Below are 21,588 nucleotides of genomic sequence, written 5' to 3'. Positions count from 1 at the left end.
CAAATATTTCACCAAAGACAATGTACAGAAGTGCAATAAGTACTTTAAAAGATACTTAACATCATTACTCACTACAGAAATGTAAATTAAAATCACAGTAAGATACTATTGTGGACTGACTAGAATGGCTAAAATTTAAAGGACTGATCATACTAATTGTTTGTGAGGATGGAGAGCAAATGGGATAACCATACACTGCTGGTAGGAATGTACAACAGTTGAGCCACTTTGAAAATCAGTTTAGTAGCTGTTTTTATTGTTTTGTTTTGTTTTTGTTTTGTTTTGTTTTTGACAGAGACAGAGAGAGAGAGTCAGAGAGAGGGATAGATAGGGACAGACAGACAGGAACGGAGAGATGAGAAGCATCAATTCTTTGTTGCAGCACTTTAATTGTTCATTGACTGCTTTCTCATATGTGCCTTGACTGCTGGGTTTCAGCAGACCCTTTGCTCAAGCCAGCAACCTTGGGCTCAAGCTGGTGAGCTTTGCTCAAACCAGATGGACCGTGCTCAAGCTGGCGACCTCAAGGTTTCGAACCTGGGTCCTCTGCATCCTAGTCTGATGCTCTATCCACTGTGCCACCACCTGCTCAGGCCAGTTTAGTAGTTTTTAACAAGTTAAATGTGCACCTATCTTGTGATTCAACCAGAAACAAAAGCATATATTCATATAAACACTTATATATAAATATTCATAGCAGGTTTTGTTTTTGTAATAACCAAAACCTAGAAACAACCCAAATGTCTATCAACAGGTGAAGGGATAAATTGGCATTTGTTTATACAGGAATCCTATTCCGCAGTGAAAAGGAGTGGACTACTGATACATGCAGCAGTATAGATGAATCTCAAAATAATAATGCTGAGTGAAAGAATCCAAACAAAAAAGAAGATACACAGTATGATTCAGTTTATCTAAAATTCTAGAAAATTCAAATACAAATTTTAGTGACAGAAGGCTGGACAGATTACATAGGGGAACAAGGAAAGATTTGATAGTGATATATGTGCTCACTATCTTTTTTTTGTAGTAATGGTTTCATGAGTGTACACACATGTCAGAACTCATCAAATTGCAACCTTAAACATGCGGTTTATGTAAGTTATAATTCAAGGTGTAAAAGGAATGAAAATATAACATCAATATCTTTCTGTGTCTGCACCAAGGGTCTATCAATATCATTCAGTTTTTGCTTTTTGTATAGTGTTTCCTTGTATGTATATATAGCAGACCCTTGAATAACATTGTTTTGTTCAACGTCATTTTCTTACAACACTGAAAAGAAAAACAAAAACTTGATTCCAGGCTGGGGCCACTGTCTGTGTGACATTTGCATGTTCTTCCCATGTCTGTGTGGGTTTTCTCTGGGTACTCCAATTTCCTCCCACATCCCAAACCTGTGTGTGTTAGGTTAATTGGTGTGTCTAAATTGTCCCGGGGTGAGTGAATGTGGCTGTGTGTGAGTGTCCTCTATGATGGAAGGGTATCCTGTCCAGGGCAGGTTCCTACCTTGTGCCAGGAACTGACAGGCTCTGGCCACCCATGGCCCTGAACTGGAATAAGCAGGTTGAAAAATAATGATCTTACTTGTTTTTATTAAGTTTTCTTAAATGTATGTATAGCTCACATTTATTTCAGTATTTAATATTAAAGTGTTTGGGGTCTTTATTTAGAACTTTGGTGGTGTTTCTGTGACCATAAATATGCCACAAGTACTTAACTGTTGTTTATTTCAGTTATCCTGTGGTAAAATTTGTTTTGTTATAGCTTGTTTCACTTAAAATCACAGTTTCCAAGAACCTATAGATGACGTGATATGAGGACTTATACTAGTGTGACTTTATCCACATAGTCTTGGGTGGGTGGCTCTACTCTTTTAGGTGATGAGACCCCCTTTTTCCTTTGTGGGTAGGATAAGAATGGCTTTTATGTCCTGAACCTGATTAACATATCTGACATCATCGGTCAGAATGTAATTTCTGAATCCTACTGCTTCTGGCTGTGTATGACCTCTTGTCTCATTGGACCCAGAGACTCTTATTTATCCTAAACATGAAAACAGATTAAGTGGCCATAAATGATATTTTTCATAAAATTATGGAGCTTCAGAGATAATTTAATTCAACCCTCTAATTTTACAGAAAAAAAAGAGCAGGATAAGTGATTTATTTAAGATCATACAGATAGTTAAAGCCCAGGACTCCCGTCTCTTAGTTTATTATTTTACTGCACTGATGTCAAATAATTGCTTTTTTGCCCTAGGGTTGTATGTATCAGCTCTGGATCTGTATGCATTAATCTTTAGGGAAAAATACAAGAAGAAAACAATCTCCGTGGGCCATTGTTAAACAGCCTCTCTGGAGGAATGGTTCCACTTTGTCTTCTTTATTCTTTGGAGCAAAGGGGAAAAAAAGCATAATTTTAAAGTAAAAATGAAATCAAGCTCCCTTCTGTGTCTTGGACCAAAAAGCTAATACATCTTTTAAGAAATGACTGTTGTTTCACCTCTTGCATACCTAGGATTTCAACCACTCCTGTCTGTTTTCATAGAGCTATCTCAAACAGCATATGATAACTTGAGAAGTTTATTGTTTACTGCCTAAAACATAAGTTTTGGTTACTTCAGTCTTTGTTCATTTGTTATTTAGTTCATTTATTAACAAGTATCTATGAATGTCTACTACTTGGAAGGCATTGTTTTAAGTAGGAGGACACATTGATGAATGCAACAAAGCCCCTTGCTTGTGTAGCTTAAATTTGGTCGTAAGAAACACAGACAATAAATAATCAAGTAAATATAATGTATATAAGATGTTGACAAGAGCTATGGAGAAAATGAAGTAGACTAATAGGATAGGGTGTGCTAGGACAACATGTGTGTGCATACGCTGTTTTATTAAGGTTATCCAGAGAAAAGTTTTAATAAGGTGACACTGAACAAAGACATGAAACAAATGAGGGAGCACCTCCTGAGAGTATATGGGGGAAAGCATTCTAGGCAGAGAAAGCAAAAAATATAAAGACCCTAAAGTGAGTTTGTGTTCGGCCTGTTTGAATAGTCTGGAACTGAGTTAGGAGGAGGGAATGGTAGGATATGGAGACACAGATGGGGTGAAAAGTAGATCATGTAAGCCTTTGTCGACACTTGTAAGGAGTCTGTCTTTTACTCCATGTGCGATGGAGATCTCTTAGTGACATGATTTTCTTTTCTTTTTTCAAATTGAGGTAAATTCACATGGTATAAAATTAATCATTTTAACACTCTAAAAGTATACAAGTCAATGGCTTTTAGTACTTTCAGAATGTTGTACAACCATCACCATGATCTAATTTTAGAACATACTCATCACTCCAAAAATAAACTTTTTACCTATTAAGCAGTTATTCCCTGTTTCTCCCAGTCCCTAACCTGCTTCCTTTTTCTATATATTTGTCTAGTCTGAACATTTTGTGTAAATGGAGTCAACAAAATGTAGCCATTCATGTCTGGCTTCTTTAACTTTGCATAATGTTTTCAAGGTTCATCCGTGTTGTAGCATGTATCAGAACTTCATTCTTTCTTACTGTCAATTATATTTCACTGTATGGATAGACCACATTTCATTTATCCATTCATCCATTGATGGACACTTGGGTTGTTTCCATCTATTGCCTATTGTAAAGAATGCTGCTATGAATATTTGTGTACATTTTTCTGTGAACACATATTTTCACTTATCTTGGGTATATACTTAAAAGTGGGATTGCGGCCCTGGCCGGTTGGCTCAGCGGTTGAGTGTAGGCCTGGCGTGTGGAAGTCCCGGGTTCAATTCCCAGCCAGGACACACAGGAGAAGTGCCCATCTGCTTCTCCACCCCTCCCTCTCTCCTTTCTCTCTTTATCTTTTTCTTCCCTTCCCACAGCCAAGGCTCCATTGGAGCAAAGTTGGTCCGGGCACTGAGTATGGATGGCTCTATGGCCTCCCCCTCAGGTGCTAGAATGACTTTGGTGGAAACAGAGCAATGCTCCAAATGGGCAGAGCATCGCCCCCTGGTGGGCATGCTGGGTGGTTCCCGGTCAGGTGCATGCAGGCATCTGTCTGACTGTCTCTCTGCTTCTAACTTTGGAAAAATACAAAATTCAAAATACAAAAAAAAAGTGGGATTGCTGTGTCATATGGTAATTCTATATTGGATTCATATTTTGAAAGCTCATTTTGGGTGTTGAATTGAGGATAGATTGTGTGGGGACAAGAGTAGAAGTAGGGAGTTTAGTTAGGAGGCTATGGCAACTATCCAGGAGCTAGATGGTGGTGGTTTGGAGCAGAGTAATGACAATAGAGGGAGTAAGAACGAGTCAGATTCTAGATATACACTGAAGATAGAGCCAAGAAGATTTGCCAACACATTGCATTTGTATTGTGAGAGAAAAATGGGAATCAAGGATGATTCTTGAGAGTTTTGATATGAGAAATGAAAGGAAAGATTTGCCATTTGATGAAATTGAGGGAAGAGCAGGTTTGGGAGAAGATTAGGGCTTTGGTTTTGGGCTTGCTGTGCTTGGACAGCCAAACAGAGATGTCAAGTAGGTTCTTGGGAATAAAAGTCTGGTGTTTGAGTGTGAGGTAAACTTAGAAGTTATTAACTTATAAAGAATAAGAGGCTATAAATAAGATCACTTAGGAATAATTCTAGATAGTGAAGAGAAGCAGTCTAAGAAATAAGCCTGGACACATCCAAAGATTAGAGGTCTAGGACCAGAGGTGGAAAGACCAGCACAGGAGACTGATCAGGAGTAGCCAGTGAGGTCAGAGGATCAGGAGAGTGGTGTCCTGACAACCAAGTGAAATTACTTCAGATACTTGAACAAAAATATATATTTTTCTTTCCTTGATGCTCTCACAAAATCCTTAAGGTAAGAAGCCCAGGAATTGTATCCTTTCCTTTAGAGATCAGGGCTGTACTTTTGAATGCCTAAGGTCATACTTCATTAAGCTGAAAAAGAATTCTGGTTTTCTGAATACTGTCTTCAAACCACACTGCCTATTTATGTATATAATGTAAGTCTCACTATGGGCACTAAGTCAGGGATTCAGTCGACAAATATTTGAGTGCCCTCTCTATGCTAGTTTCTCTTCTGGGCATTGGGAACACAGCAGTGAATAAGATACATTATCACTGATCTGAAGGAACTTAGTCACATGGAGAAAAACATTAAACAAATCATCCATTTAAGTTATTGATCAAATTAAATGACTGCTATGAAGAAATCAGGATGCTTTAAGAATACATAGACTTAGGGTGGCATGGGCAGAGAGATCTGGAAAGACTGACATATAAGGAGAGACCTGAAGAAGGGGTAGGTTCAGCCAGATGAAGAAGAATGACCGCTGTGAAAAGAATATCCCAGGCAGAGAAAAGAGGGAGGAGGGACAGCATTGTCATATTCAGGGGACCAAAAGAGCTTCATCATTATGAAAAGTAAAGTATTAGGTGAGGTGGAGGGTAAAAGATGAGTCTGGAGAGGTGAGCAGGGGTCAGGTCGTAAGGATTTTCTTGACATGCTAGGGAGTTTGAACTCAGTCCCAAAAGCACTGGGGAACTGCTGAACGGTTTTGAAAGTATACTCAGGTATTTCTCTTAGAAAGATCAATTAGGTCAACACTGAATGGATTAAAAGGAAGCTCCTCCAGCAGGAGAGCCTCCTTCCTTTATATCTTGGCTCTTGGCTTTTATTCTAGTGTGCCATTTGAAGTGCCCAAGCCAAAAGGTGGAAAGAGTACACTGGAAGCTGAAAGTGAGAGTCTGGACAGCTACACGGCTGACTCAGACAGCGCATCCAGGTGAGACACCCCCACACACACCAAGTCCCTGCACATCTATTCAACCCAAGTTCCCATTTTGTTCTATAGCATCAGGATGCAGGGCTCCTGTGCCTTCCGTGTTCCTGACTTCTCCTAAGCAAGTCAGATGAAGTCTTTTCTCTGACCTTGCCCCAAGTCCTTCAGTAGCAGTTCAGCTGTTGTCTCTAATCATAGCCTGCAGGAGCACGGTAACTTCCACAGGCTGCTGTGACTTGGAGGAGTCTTCCTGGACAAGTAGCAACAGATGCTGCTGTCCTTTAGTAATGGGGGTGTGTTTGCGTTTGTGCAAAGTTGCTTATCTGATCATCTGTGTTCCTTCAAGGAAAATTTGATGTGAAGTTTACCTTCTGGATTTGGTTATTACAGTGATTCCAAGCCAGTGGTTCTCTTTCCATACGTACAGTTTGGGTCCCTAGAGAGAAGGGGATAGGGAGGAGGTGGTTTTGTTACAACTCCTGTATCTATTTCCAGGAGAGACTCTCTGGATAAGTCTGGCCTCTTTCCAGAATGGAAGAAGATGTCTGCTCCCAAATCTCAAGTAGAAAAGGTAAACTTCTCTCATCCATTCTCTCTTTCTTTCTCTTTTTCTTTGCCCCATCCCTTACTCCTCCCCTCACTTTATTTCTCAAGAAAAATTTAAATAAAAATTTTAACTAAACAAAATTTAGTTCAGATTCACTTCAGAGCATTTTTAAAAAAATTTTCTTGAAACATGTGAGAATATAGGTTTTGTACAACTTCCTAGGATTAAATTAAATTTCTAAGTTAAGCTTTTCTTTAAATTTGTAATAGTTTAGTGAAACTCTGAGCTTTATTATTTTTTATTTTTATTTATTTTTTTAAATTTGTTTTTTGATTACAGTTACATTGAATATTATTTTGTTTTAGTTTCAGGTGTAAAAACAGCACTTACATATCCTGTACTTTTACAAAGCGATCCCCTTGATGTTTCAAGTGCCCACCTGGCACCATACATAGTCATTCCAGTATTATTGGCTATATTCCCTATGCTGAGATTTACATTTCTGACTATTCTGTAACTATGAATTTGTATTTCTTAGTCCCTTTACCGTTTTTACTCAGCCACCCCAATGCCCCTCCCCTCTGACAACTGTCAGTCTGTTCTCTATATCTATGAGTCTGTTTCTATTTTGTTTGTTTCTTTTAAGTTTGTTCTTTAGAGTCCACATATAAGTGACATCATGTTATTTTTCTTTTGGTGTCTGACTTATTTCACTTAGCATAATATCCTCTGGGTTTATCCATGCTGTCACAAATGGTAAGATTTCATTCTTATTTATGGCCAAGTAACAAATACCTAGAAGTAGAATCACTGGGTCATAAAGATGTTCCATTTATAATGTTCTGAGGAACCTCCACATTGTTTTCCAAAGTCAATGCACCACGTTGCAATCCCACCAACTGTGCACAAAAGTTCCCTTCTCTCCACACCCTCACCAGCACTTGTTGTTTGTTGATTTATTGATGATAGCCATTCTGACTGGTGTGAGGTAATAGTTCATTGTGGTTTAAATTTGCATTTCTCTGATGATTAGTGACATTGAGTATCTTTTCGTATGCTTCTTGGCCATTTGTATGTTCTGTTTAGAGAAATGTCTATTCAGGACTTCTGCACATTTCTAATTTGAATTGTGTCATTTCTTTGGTGTTGAGTTTTCTGAGTTCTTTATAAATTTTGAATATGTTCTTCCATTCAGTTTGTATTCTTTTTATTATGTTGGTGGTTTCTGATGCTTTGCAAAAACTTTTTTATTTTGATATAGTCCCATTTGTTTACTTTTCTTTTTGTTTCCCTTGCTTGAGAAGATATATCAGGAAAATATTACTAAGGGCAATGTCAGAAAGTTTACTGCCTTTTTTTCTTGAATTTTTATGGTTTCAGGTCTTATACTTGTCTTTAATCCACTTTGAGTTTATTCTTGTATATGGTGTAAGAAGATGATCTAGTTGGTTTTTTTTTTTGCATATATCTGTTCAAGTTTCCCAACACCGTTTATTGAACAGACTGTCTTTACCCCATACTTGCCTTGAGAATTTTTTTTAAATGATTCCATCCAAGTGTAGGCTGTTTGCTGCTGGCAAAGCCTACAACTGAGTGCAGGCTTGGCAAGGTGGTGCCTAAAGGAGTTGACAGGGTGGGTTTATGTAGCTCTCCAGGTTGGTGCTGTATGGAGATGAGTGTTCAACCCTGGATCCGATGGTGTCAGTGTGTAGTGTGGAAGAGGGACTCAACACAGGAACATTGGTAGCTGTCCCTTTAACCCTGTCTCTGAAGACACACAACTCAATTTCTCTCTGTATGATGCTGGTACCCTCTGAACTGTCGTTCCTATACTGGATCCCAGCGTGAGTGCCTGCAGCGAGATTTTGTGCACTGTTTTCTTAGAGGTCACCTAGGTTTCCAGCAGTCTCCCATCTCACCCAGCTGGACAGAATCTCTGCTGATTTTCAAAACCCGATGTTATGTGAGCTCTTCTTCCATGTACTGGTACCCTGGACTAGGAAGCCTGGCATGGGGTTGAGACCTCTAGTTCTGCAGAGTGGACTCTGCAGCTGAGATACCCCTCTAGATTCTCAACCATGGCACGTGGGTGTAAAGCCAGCCCTTTTTGCATCTTCACTCTTCCTACCAGTCTCAAATTAGCTTCTTCTGTATATACTTAGTTATAAAACTTTTAATCAGCTAGTCTTCAGGTGGTTATCCAGGTTGATTGTTCTATAGTTCAGCTGTAATTTTGATGTGATCCTGGGAGGAGGTGCGTATAATATCTACCTACTCCACCATTCTGGATCAATTCCCCAAACCTTATTCTTTTTGAAGCCATCCTTATTTACTCCATTCTTTTACTTACTCAGCTATCCTTTTCTATTGCTGTGCCCTATTCCTTCCTAGGAAACTCAGCCTGGGAGTCAAAATGTCGATGAGAGTGAAATGATATTCAAGAAGAACACCAGAAGGATTCTCAGGCCTTCAGGTAGCTGTTTTCCCTTCATGGCCTCTTAATATCATTCTGAATACCCTTGATGGGTTCTTGGTATGGAGAATAGTAGGTCTCTTTTGATTTGGGATTTTGGTCTTCCACTCAGAATATACTAAATCTGTGATTGATCTTCGCCCAGAAGATGTGGGGCATGAAAGTGGCTCCTTGGGAGACAGAAGCAAATCTGTCCCTGGTCTCAATGTGGATATGGTAAGTACCTTTATACTTTACTTGGACACCATAAGAAATTTTGTATATCTAGAGTTGATTTTAGTACCTGGTAATCTCTATCTACCTGTGTAATTCTTTAGGACAAGGCAACATGAATCTTTATTTTCCCAAATTACTAAAGTCAATCTGGTTGCTGAATTACTAAGAATAGGACTGTCTTCATTGTCTTTTTTTTTTTTTGTATTTTTCTGAAGTTGGAAATGGGAAGGCAGTCAGACAGACTCCCGCATGTGCCCGACCGGGATCCACCTGGCATGCCCACCAGGGAGCGATGCTCTGCCCATCTGGGGTGTCACTCTGTTGCAGACAGAGCCATTCTAGCACCTGAGGCAGAGGCCATGGAGCCATCCTCAGCACCCAGACCAACTCTGCTCCAATTGAGCCTTGGCTGCGGGAGGGGAAGAGAGAGACAGAGAGGAAGGAGAGGGGGAGGGGTGGAGAAGCAGATGGGTGCTTCTCCTGTTTTCCCTGGCCAGGAATCGAACCCGGGACTCCCGCATGCCAGGCTGATGCTCTACCACTGAGCCAACCGGCCAGGGCCTTCACTGACTTTTTTTATCTTCCATACAGTACTTGATATATTGTTAGATACTCAAATAAATACTTATTTTGAATAAAATGTAAATTGATGGCTAGGCTGGGGCTGTCAAGTGAAAAAAAAAAGATAATCATGTTTGTTGATGTTTGAGAAAGATGATTGGAATATAGTTTAGAAGCCTGAAATGGGAGGACATAAAAATTAGGATATGAGTATGCATGTTCACATGACACCTCAGAGCTTAGCGACAATTACAGCTCCCACTAAAGGAAGGATATTAGCCTTTGAGCTATTTCTTATTTTTGTTAACTCTGAATCTTGATTTATTACTATAGGAAGAGGAAGAAGAAGAAGAAGACATTGACCACCTGGTGAAGTTGCATCGGCAGAAACTAGCCAGAAGCAGCCTGCGAAGTGGCTCCTCCATGGTAAGTTCTATTAGTTCTTTGGCTCTAGATATATTGCGATACCAGGAAGGAAGAAAGCACCTCTTTGGTGCAGAGTCATGAGCTAGGGAAATCATTCTAGTCCCTCTTTCCAGGTAACTTAGATGCATTTGTCCTCGTCCTCAGATTAGACCGTAGTTGCTTACTATACAACTAGGTGACTTCCTGAGCCTCTGCCCTAGAGGTTGTTATGTCAAGTAAGAATTAGGGCTAGAGATGTACTTCGTCACAGCTTTGGGAGCTGTAACCTGTAACTTCTCCGCTAAAGAGTTACTGAGGCCATGAAGGAAGCAAGACCAGATTTCTTCATCAGACCTCAACCCAAATCTCACATTCACAGGTACTGAGTGTCATAAGAAGGGCCCTGGCAGGATTAATTGGCATCAGGGTCTGATTAAGAAGCAACGATATTGATCAGAATCATGAAATTTAAAGAACCTTTAAGAATCAGGGCCTAGTTACATCGTAAGTGTGAAGATTGATGTTTAGGAGGAACAAGAGCTGGGAACCAGGGATATTAGAGTTTGTTCCTACTTACACACAGGAAGGGAAGAGCAGGCTTCACTACTTGAGAGGAAGATGTCTTTTTGCCTCTGGTGTGGTTTTCTCCCCAATTCTGACCCATTTACTTCTTTCTGTAGGCCTTGATACGAATAAGGCAGATAAAAGCAATCCATAGATAATGAAGGCACTTTGTTTTAATTAGCAGCTGTCCTCTTCTGGCCAGTGTTTTAGCACACATAACATATACCAATAATGAACTTAGATCTGCCCTGCCTGTATACCATGTCCACTTTCTGGGGCAGGTGACAATTAACAAAAAAATGTGGAAAAAGATGGGAAAGGAAAAGCTAAGAGCCTGTGTGAGCCATGCATGAACTGATTTATCAACCTAAATGATTATGAGAGTGCTACTAGATGTCTCTTATGCTCTGAGTACAAGATTGTTAGTACTGGCTGGTTGCAGGGACTTTTGAAACTTTTATTTTATTCAGTGACTGTGGTTTTTATCATGAAGAAGAATGTGAGCCAGGTGAGCAGGGGAGTATGCTTTCGCCAGATGTTTGTGGGTACTTTATCTTCAGAGTACGATAGGCAGCACCATGAGCATCTACAGTGAAGCTGGCGATTTCGGGAACATCTTTGTTACTGGAAAGATTGCCTTTTCCCTGAAGTATGAGCAGCAAACACAGACTCTCGTTGTCCATGTGAAGGAGTGCCACCAGCTGGCTTACGCTGATGAAGCTAAGAAGCGCTCTAATCCGTGAGTGTTTCTATAGTGTAACCGATACTCTGAGAGGTGAGCTCAGACCCTGGTATCTATTCGGGAACCCTTGAACTGAGGTTATCACTTCCTGGGTGGACAGTGCTGTGTGGTTGAGAGTGATTAGGAGAGATGTGGGAAAGGGACCAGAATTGGGAAAATGCAAGAATAGCATCTCTAAGAGGACTTGATGTGACATTTTAAATTCCTCATGGCATATGTATATGGATAGCAGGGAAGTGAAGAACGGGTTAAGAAAAGACGGTAATTACTCAGTATTCTCCTTGGTTTCCAGATATGTAAAGACTTATCTGCTGCCTGACAAGTCCCGGCAAGGAAAAAGAAAAACCAGCATCAAGCGTGACACCATCAATCCACTATATGATGAGATATTCAAGGTAAGTATCTAGCCGCTGAGAGCAGAAGAAGGTGCTCTGCCTTGTGCACTAAGTAAGCTGTAGCTATTCCTTTGCAACGTGGTTGTTTGACATGGTTTTCAGTAGCCATGTCTGTGTCTGAGGATACACTATGGGCATCTGTTCACATCCAGACTTCCCGGCAAAAAGAGCAAACGTGATCTGGCTTTCTTGGATTGTTGTCAGGTTGGACTCACATGGCCACAAATATTGGTTTAAAAAGTCATTTGGAGGATCCAAGGTGAAAGCAGAGTAGATAGAAGTTACTTACCTTCTCCTAGGACCATATCAAAATTACAACTAAACTATGGAACGATCAACCTGAATATACATCTGAAGGCTATCCGAACCAAAGTCATAACTAAGGACATACAGAAGAAGCCGTGTTGAGACTGGAAAGATGGGCAGAAACATGAAAAGGGCTGGCCATGTACTCATATGTGGTGGTTTGGAATCTGAAGGGATACTTCGGCTGAAGAAGTTCCCCCCAGAAGAGCAAGGGGCCTCAATCCCATGCTAGGCTACCTAGGCCAGAGCACCAGAGTTGGGGAGAAGAGCCCATATAATATCTGGCTATGAAAATCAGAGAGAATTGCATCTACTCTGGTGTGACAGGCGACTGCTCAAAACCCAGGTGCCCTCTTAAAGGAGCAGTGCACAAAATCTTATTGCAGGCACTCACCCTGGGCTCTACGGAAGGGACAATGGCTCATAGGAGACCAGGATCACACAGGGAGACAGTGGGTTTAGTGACTTTGGGGAAAGGGCTAGAGAAACAGCCAGTGGTGTTTCCGTATTGGGTCTCTCTTTTATACACCCCCAGGTGCCATATTTCCTAGACTAAGCACTCCCCTCCATACAGCATCAGTCAGGAGAGATGTACCAGTCCCTTCCCACCCGAGGCCCTGGGCCCTGCCAAGATCACTTCCAGTGGAGAGATCAGCTCATCACCTCCAGCCTAGACCCACATGGCAGTCTTTCTTGAAAACTCTCAAGGAAGTTCAGGCAAATTCAGGGAGTGCCAGAGACACACAGGGAAAGACTGAGTTCTGTGGCTTTAGGTTGAAGACCAATCTTTTTTTCCACATATGCCTGAGAAGATGCCACTGTTCCTGTGTTTGGCCATTCTCCACAATTCCACAGCATCAGCCTAGCGAGATATACTAGCTCCTCTCTGCCAACTCCCTCAGGGTACACCTCACTGCCAAATCTGCAGGTTTCAGATAGGTAGCAGCTGGCCTTGGCATACACTGAGACTTCTGCTGAGTGACTGCAGACCCATTACTGGTGCCTACTTTGATTCTGTATAAAACACTCACCCCTACCTGTTAACTCACCGAGAACCTGCCTCATGTAACTCATGTACTCCCAGAAGCTCTTTTAGAAGCTGAGTCTAATGGACAGCTAGCAGGTGATGACAAGTGTCAGGGTGCCTTGGGACTTTTTCTGACCTTCCTGAGGCTCATTAATGGTGGCAGCAGCCTTGGTACATAGGTTGACCTCCCCAGTGAGAACCTAGGCACAATAAAGGCAGCTACAAGCCTAGGATTGCCTTGTGACTCCTAGCAGGTAGCCCTGGACTGGCTACAGACAGTGTCTGAAAGTGACATGCACTGGAGTCCCTCCCAAGAGACCCCAGAACCAACACATCGGTAAGTGAAGGCTTTGAATGAGGAAACTCACAGTGCTTAGGAACTAGGGTAATTTGATATTTAGTACTATGGACTTTGGGTATGGTTGCTCAGATTTTAGAATAATCTTTGCTGAGGAATTATCACTAATTATCTTGGGCTTTTTTTTTTTTTTTTTTTTTTTTTTTTTTTACAGTATGAGATCTCAGAATCTCTCCTGGCTCAGAGGACGTTGAAGTTCTCAGTTTGGCATCACGGTCATTTCGGTAGAAACACTTTTCTTGGAGAAGCAGATGTACAGATGGATTCCTGGAAGCTCGATAAGAAGTTGGATCATTGCCTCCCTTTGCATGGAAAGGTAGTCTGCTTTTACAACTTGCCAGTTTGGATCTGAGGTAGAATTGTCTACAGTGTCCTCTGCTGGTACATGCTTCTAATGTGTTTGAATGCGCTCTGCTGTAGAGTTCTAGTGCACCCTGCTGGACATTTTGAGTTTGACAGTAATTTCAGTTGCACTTGTATAGGTGGGGAAGGATGAAGCTGTAGTTTCCTTTGAAAAGTCTTTCTTCTGTATGCCTCCCTTTGCCTCTTAACCTCCCACAGTCTGGGAACATCCTAACATCCTAACTTGCATCTCTTCTCCAAGCTAACCTTTGGTATCCTAATCTGCACTCCTTTGCCAAGCTAAGCTTTTTACTAAAGAAGTGGGAAGTGAAGCAATGCATAGAGTTCCCGTTGCTGTACTCTTGGTCACACAAGCCAGGGGCCTGGAGATGTCACCACAGGTGACAGTGTAGCAGTGAATAATAATGCCTGAATACAGATCTGGATTTGAATCCTGGTTGTGCTGTTTGCCAGCTAGTGAATCCACCTAATTTATAAAATAACTTAGACAAGTCATTTAACTTCTGTAAGCCTTAGTTTCTTCATCTATGAAATGGAGAAAATATTCTTCTTTTGCAGGATTTTATGCAAAGCATCAATTAGTGCCTGACACATAATGGGCATTCAATAGGTTATTGTTATTCTAGTTAAGATGAAGTTGCTAAAACAGAGTTAGGGCATCTTGATTATTTGAACCGTTCAATGGCAAGGTTCTTTTGTAAAAAATTTTTACACTAGCATTTTAACTGCTAAAAATAGGACATGGTGTATAGACTATTTTTGGAAAGATAGTCAAGAAACTAGTAGTGGTGGCTGCCTCTAGGAAGAGAGACTGAGGTAGGAGGGAAATTTAGTTTTCTCTATATGCCATTTTTATAATGTTGGAACTTTTTACCATGCGTATGCATATATGTATGTATATATAATATCACTTATTAAGAAAATTTAGAATAAAAGGATTTATATATACATGGTTCAAAATTAAAACCACATAGATATGTATAAGAACAGTAGGCTCCATTCCCTAGAAATAATCACTATTTATCAACTACTTGGATATCTTTATAAAAATTTTGTATGAAGCAGCACAGGTACACATATAGACTTACATTTTTTTTCCTTTTTACACATGTTAGCCCACACAAACCTCATTGTGTATATATATTTTGATTTTTTAATTTGATACTTTATCATGAGCATCTTTCTATGTCATCACTTATAGTTCTATTTCATTTTAATTGCTATCTAGTAGTCTTTCATGTCCCTGTGTTATAATTTATTTACCATTTCCCCACTGATGGTCATTTAAATTGTTCAGAATTTTTTTTTCTGCTGATAAATCTATGCTGTAATATATCTTGGCCTTCTTTTTCTAATGGAACTCTAGGAAAAATTTCTGGTGTTGGAATTGCTGAATCAAAGGAAATATACATCCAATATTTTGATGCAGTGCCCTCCAAAAAAAGTAACATATTAAATTTGTCCCTTTAAATACTAGTAAAAACAGGAAATAAATGATCACAAAACTATAGCATATTATTAACAATTTAGAATTTCTTAAGTATTTGGCATACAAGTCATTCTCTCAGGGGCCTGTGGTTGATATAATTATATTGGAAATGTTACTATAAACCATCATGAACTACCACCAATGAAAACATGTCACATCAAATGAAAAGCTGTATTAAACTGGAGGTATTTGCCCTTTGCAGTTACTTTGAGCCAGAGTGAAAATATGCTACTGAAACAAACACCATTTCCAGCTTATGCTAAACTCTAAGTCTTGAGTTCACTGAAGTTCACAATCTAGAAATGAAAATTTTGTAAATATTTTTAAACAACACAAAGACCATTTCAGTATTACATATCTGTTTTAACTTAAAATGGTGTACAATTATTGTTGTTGTTGTTTGCTGCCCAGTAATCCATTTGCCTCCCAGTCAGTTTTCTCTTCCAGGCATCTACATCCATTCTTTTCTTTTTAAAATTGAATTTATTGGAGTAATATTGGTCAATAACATTATACAAATTTCAGGTGTACAACTTTATGATACATCTGTGTACTCAATTGTGTGCTCACCATCCGAAGCCTAGCCTCCTTTTGTCACCTTGTATTTGACCCCCTTTAACCTCTTCATCCACTCCCTTCACCCCCTTCCCCTCCGGTAACCACTGTTACCTACCTCTTCTTTTATTCATCTCTTCCATACACTAAGCTTTGTGCATTCTGGATATGTGGTACATTTTTCTAAAGTGATAAGGAATATGCCCTCCTGGCATTAATGTGCTCATGATGAGGACCTAGTTCAGAGGAGCCCTGGTGAAGAGAGGCTGGTGAAAGGACACCTCTAGTGTGTATAGCGCATGCTCTGGATGCAAAGCATAAATAATGGAGCCATGCCAAGAGGGTCGATAGAGTGAAGCAGCTCTGCTGCCCACAACCAGAGATGGCAGGCTGCTGTTGCCCATCCTAGACATTCAGCCATTCACTCTTGCATTCATTCAGTGAATATTTTGGGAGCACCTACTATGTGCCAGGTACTTTGGCTAAGGGCCAGACATTCTAAGATGAACAAAAATAGGCTTGACTCCTGTCCCGGCATTTAGACTGTAGAGATAGAGACAGTTATTAATCAAAAGTAACAAAAATAATTGGGAACTTAAAAATTGTGGCATATTTGCCCTGGCCGGTTGGCTCAGCGGTAGAGCGTCGGCCTAGCGTGCGGAGGACCCGGGTTCGATTCCCGGCCAGGGCACATAGGAGAAGCGCCCATTTGCTTCTCCACCCCTCCACCGCGCCTTCCTCTCTGTCTCTCTCTTCCCCTCCCACAGCCAAGGCTCCATTGGAGCAAAGATGGCCCGGGCGCTGGGGATGGCTCTGTGGCCTCTGCCCCAGGCGCTAGAGTGGCTCTGGTCGCAACATGGCGACACCCAGGAGGGTCGCAACATGGCGACGCCCAGGATGGGCAGAGCATCGCCCCCTGGTGGGCAGAGCATCGCCCCCTGGTGGGCGTGCCGGGTGGATCCCGGTCGGGCGCATGCGGGAGTCTGTCTGACTGTCTCTCCCTGTTTCCAGCTTCAGAAAAATGCAAAAAAAAAAAAAAAAAAAAAAAAAAAAAAAAAATTGTGGCATATTCAGGCCCTGGCTGGTTGGCTCAGCGGTAGAGCGTCGGCCTGGAGTGCGGGGGACCCAGGTTCGATTCCTGGCCAGGGCACATAGGAGAAGTGCCCATTTGCTTCTCCACCCCCACCCCCCTCCTTCCTCTCTGTCTCTCTCTTCCCCTCCCCAGCCAAGGCTCCATTGGAGCAAAGATGGCCCAGGCACTGGGGATGGCTCCTTGGCCTCTGCCTCAGGCGCTAGAGTGGCTCTGGTCACGGCAGAGCGACGCTCCGAGGGGCAGAGCATCGCCCCCTGGTGGGCAGAGCATCGCCCCTGGTGGGCATGCCAGGTGGATCCCGGTCGGGTGCATGCGGGAGTCTGTCTGACTGTCTCTCCCCATTTCCAGCTTCAGAAAAATACAAAAAAAATTGTGGCATATTCAAATCCTTGAAACAGAGTTTCCACCTAGCCCTCAAATCTTTGTAAGCTTTCTCTTAAAAAATACTGTTTATCGGACATGATGTTTCAATGCAATCATGAGAGACCTGAAGATGGCGGTGGAGTAGGCAGATGCACAGACTCCCAGCTCTCACCACCAAACTGGAATACAAATCAACTTAAGAACAATCAGCATGAAAAACCAACTCTGGACTATAAGAACAGCTCTCAAAAACCAAGGAGCAAAGAAGAAGCCACAATAATCCTGGTAAGGAGCGCCTGAATCTCCCCTGCTTACAGGAATGGAGGGGAGGGTGAGGCTGAGAGCCCAGAGGGGCTCTCACTCCAGGGAAAAGAGCAGAAAATATTGCTCACAGCCACTTGCCTGGCGACCAGGGAGCGAGGTGTGTTGAAAGGACTGGCTTATCTTCCAAGTGGAAAGAGGAGAGAGAGGGACAGATGGTGAGGAGCAAAAGAATGCAGGGGATGACCTAAAAAAGCTGACTCATTCAGTACTGGAGGCAGCCATAGCTGGGGAAGGGACTGATCCTATCACAAAACAGAACTGAATTGCTTCCGGATCACAGATCTCCAGACATCTCTCCAGCTCCAATCAGCCCAACAAGACACAGCTGAAAACAAGAAGTGGGGAGGAGGGGCAGTAACTCAGGTCTCCATGGAGATCAGAGATACACATCCCCCTAATGAAGCTGAGAAAACACCCTACCCCCAGAGAGATTAGTTGGTGGAAGAGGCCTTCAGAGTCTCAGGTTACACCCATCCCATTCCTGGATACAGTTTCAAGGAAGTCCCCTGCTGAGATCAGTAAACAAGACTATCACCTGTTAAGAAAACAAACAAATCAAGACTTCAAAGTGACCCAAAACTGAAAGTGGGTTACAAAAAATAGCTGATGCCAACCCAAGAGGACCTAGAAATAGCACAATTGAAAATTGGAGGCAGACAACACCAAGCCTAGACTCAACCAATTCTACAAGCAAAACACCCAAACACAGAAATGAGAAGACAAAGAAGTGCAATCCAAATGAAACCACAAGAGAAACCGTCAGGAGTTGAACTGAGTGATATGGAAATAACCAAACTTCCGGATGCGGAGTACAAAATAATGATTGTAAGGATGCTTAAGGACCTTAGAACAACAATGGATGGTCATTACAAACACCTAAAAAAAGAAATAGCAATTATAAAAAAAAGGATATTGAAATATTAAAAAAGAATCAGTCGGAGATGACAAACACAATATCAGAAATGAAGACCACAATGGAAGGAATTAAAAACAGGATGGATAGAGCTGAGGATCGACTCAGTGAGTTGGAGGATAACTTGAATGAAGGCAAGAAAGCAGAGAAGAAAAAAGAAAAGAGACTCAAAAAGTCTGAGGAAACTCTTAGAGCTCTGTGACAACATGAAGAGAAATAACATCCGCATCATAGGGGTTCCTGAAGAAGAAGAGAAAGAACAAGGGATAAAGACTTTGTTCAATCATATCATAGCTGAAAACTTCCCGAAATTAATGCAGGACAAACTCTCACAAGTTCAAGAAGCACAGAGAACTCCAATAAAGAGAAACCCAAAGAAACCTACACCAAGACACATCATGATTAAAATACCAAAGCTAAGTGATAAAGAGTAAATATTAAAAGCTGCTAGATCTAGCCAGAGCAATCAGACAAGACAAAGAAATAAAAGGCATCCATATCGGAAAAGAAGAAGTAAAGGTATCACTTTTTGCAGATGATATGATCCTATACATCGAAAACCCCAAAGAATCCACAAAAAGACTACTAGAAACAATAAACCAATACAGTAAGGTCGCAGGATACAAAATTAACATACAGAAGTCAATAGCCTTTCTATATGCCAAAAATGAAACAATTGAGAACAAACTCAAAAGAATAATCCCCTTCACAATTGCAACAACAAAAAAAATAAAATACTTAGGAATAAACATAACAAAGAATGTAAAGGACTTATATAATGAAAACTATAAACCATTGTTAAGGGAAATCGAAAAAGATATAATGAGATGGAAGAATATCCCTTGTTCTTGGTTAGGAAGTATAAATATAACCAAGATGGCCATATTACCCAAAGCAATATACAATTTAATGCAACTCCATCAAAATTCCAATGACATTTTTTAAAGAAATGGAGCAAAAAATCATCAGATTTATATGGAACTATAAAAAACCCCGAATAGCCAAAGCAATCCTAAAGAAAAAGAATGAAGCTGGGAGCATTACAGTACCTGACTTCAAACTCTATTATAGGGCCACGACAATCTAAACAGCATGGTTTTGGCAGAAAAATAGACACTCAGACCAACGGAACAGAATAGAAAGTCCAGAAATAAAACCACATATATATAGTCAAATAATTTTTGATAAAGGAGCCAGTGACACACAATGGAGAAAAGAAAGCCTCTTCAATAAATGGTGCTGGGGAAAACTGGAAAGCCACATTCAAAAGAATGAAACTGGACTATAGTTTGTCCCCCTGTACTAAAATTAACTCAAAATGGATCAAAGATCTAAACATAAGACCTGAAACAATTAAGTGCATAGAAGAAGACATAGGTACTAAAATCATGGACCTGGGTTTTAAAGAGCATTTTATGAATTTGACTCCACAGGCAAGAGAAGTGAAGGCAAAAATTAATGAATGGGACTACATCAGACTAAGAAGTTTTTGTTCAGCAAGAGAAACTGATAACAAAATAAACAGAAAGCCAACAGAAAGTTGTTTGAATGATATTTTCAAACAACTGCTCAGATAAGGGCCTAATATCCAAAATATACAAAGAACTCATAAAACTCAACAACAAACAAACAAACAATCCAATAAAAAAATGGGAAGAGGACATGAACAGACACTTCTCCCAGGAAGAAATACAAATGGCCAACAGATATATGAAAAGATGCTCATCTTCTTTAGTTATTAGAGAAATGCAAATCAAAACTGCACTGAGATACCACCTCATACCTGTTAGATTAGCTATTATTAACAAGACAGGTAATAGCAAATGTTGGAGAGGCTGTGGAGAAAAAGGAAACCTCATACACTGTTGGTGGAAATGTAAAGTAGTACAACCATTATGGAAGAAAGTATGGTGGTTCCTCAAAAAACTGAAAATAGAACTACCTTATGACCCAGCAATCCCTCTACTGGGTATATACCCCCAAAACTCAGAAACATTGATACGTAAAGACACATGCAGCCCCATGTTCATTGCAGCATTGTTCACAGTGGCCAGGACATGGAAACAACCAAAAAGCCCATCAATAGATGACTGGATAAGGAAGATGTGGCACATATACACTATGGAATACTACTCAGCCATAAGAAATGATGACATCGGATCATTTACAGCAAAATGGTGGATCTTGATAACTTTATACGAAGTAAAATAAGTAAATCAGAAAAAACCAAGAACTGCATTATTCCATACGTAGGTGGGACATATAAGTGAAACTAAGAGACATTGATAAGAGTGTAGTGGTTACGGGGGGAAGGGGGAAAGGGAGAGGGAAAGGGGGAGGGGGAGGGGCACAGAGAAAACTAGATAGAAGGTGACAGAGGACAATCTGACTTTGGGTAATGGGTATGCAACATAATTGAATGACAAGATAACCTGGACTTGTTATCTTTGAATATATGTATCCTGATTTATTGATGTTGCCCCATTAAAAAAATAAAATTATTTAAAAAAAAAGAAAAAAAAAAGAAAAAAAAAGCTGCTAGAGAAAAAAATGCTATCACCTACAAAGGAGCTCCCATAAGGATGACATCAGACTTCTTAACAGAAACACTTGAAGCCAGAAGGGAATGGCAAGAAATATTCAAAGTAATGCAGAACAAGAACCTACAACCAAGAATACTTTCTCCAGCAAGGCTATCGTTTAAAATTGAAGGAGAAATAAAAAGCTTCTCAGACAAAAAAAATCTCAAGGAATTCATTACAACCAAACCAATGCTCCAGGAAATGTTAAAGGGCATGGTGTAAACAGATCAAAGTGGGAAAAGAACATAGCAAAAGAGGAATACAGCTTTAAAGAAGAAAATGGCAGTAAACAACTACATATCAATAATAACCTTAAATGTAAATGGATTAAATGATCCAATCAAAAGACAAAGGGTATCTGCATGGATAAGAAAACAGGACCCGTACATATGCTGTCTACAAGAGACACACCTTAAAACAAAAGATGCACGTAGACTGAAGGTAAAAGGATGGAAAAAAAATATTTCATGCAAATGGAAATTTAAAAAAAAGCT

At 40.5% G+C, this 21,588-nt stretch overlaps 1 protein-coding gene across 4 annotated transcripts in view; it reads left to right on the top strand.

The window, feature by feature from the left end:
- The window catches only part of SYTL4 (synaptotagmin like 4), an 83,599-nt gene that overhangs the window by 47,029 nt on the left and 14,982 nt on the right, over nucleotides 1-21,588 (top strand). For 3 of the 4 annotated variants that reach the window (XM_066249785.1, XM_066249784.1, XM_066249786.1), the window contains 8 exons: nucleotides 5,720-5,821; nucleotides 6,314-6,389; nucleotides 8,757-8,838; nucleotides 8,951-9,054; nucleotides 9,949-10,041; nucleotides 11,145-11,323; nucleotides 11,619-11,721; nucleotides 13,567-13,728. In XM_066249785.1, the coding sequence (XP_066105882.1) occupies nucleotides 5,720-5,821; nucleotides 6,314-6,389; nucleotides 8,757-8,838; nucleotides 8,951-9,054; nucleotides 9,949-10,041; nucleotides 11,145-11,323; nucleotides 11,619-11,721; nucleotides 13,567-13,728 (901 nt within the window). The remainder of the gene's footprint in view (nucleotides 1-5,719; nucleotides 5,822-6,313; nucleotides 6,390-8,756; nucleotides 8,839-8,950; nucleotides 9,055-9,948; nucleotides 10,042-11,144; nucleotides 11,324-11,618; nucleotides 11,722-13,566; nucleotides 13,729-21,588) is intronic. The other variant, XM_066249787.1, reaches the window with a different exon arrangement.

The sequence above is a fragment of the Saccopteryx bilineata genome, chromosome X (assembly GCF_036850765.1).
Source record: "Saccopteryx bilineata isolate mSacBil1 chromosome X, mSacBil1_pri_phased_curated, whole genome shotgun sequence".
NCBI classification, from domain to species: Eukaryota; Metazoa; Chordata; class Mammalia; order Chiroptera; family Emballonuridae; genus Saccopteryx; species Saccopteryx bilineata.
This window is presented reverse-complemented; position numbering and strand designations above follow the sequence as displayed.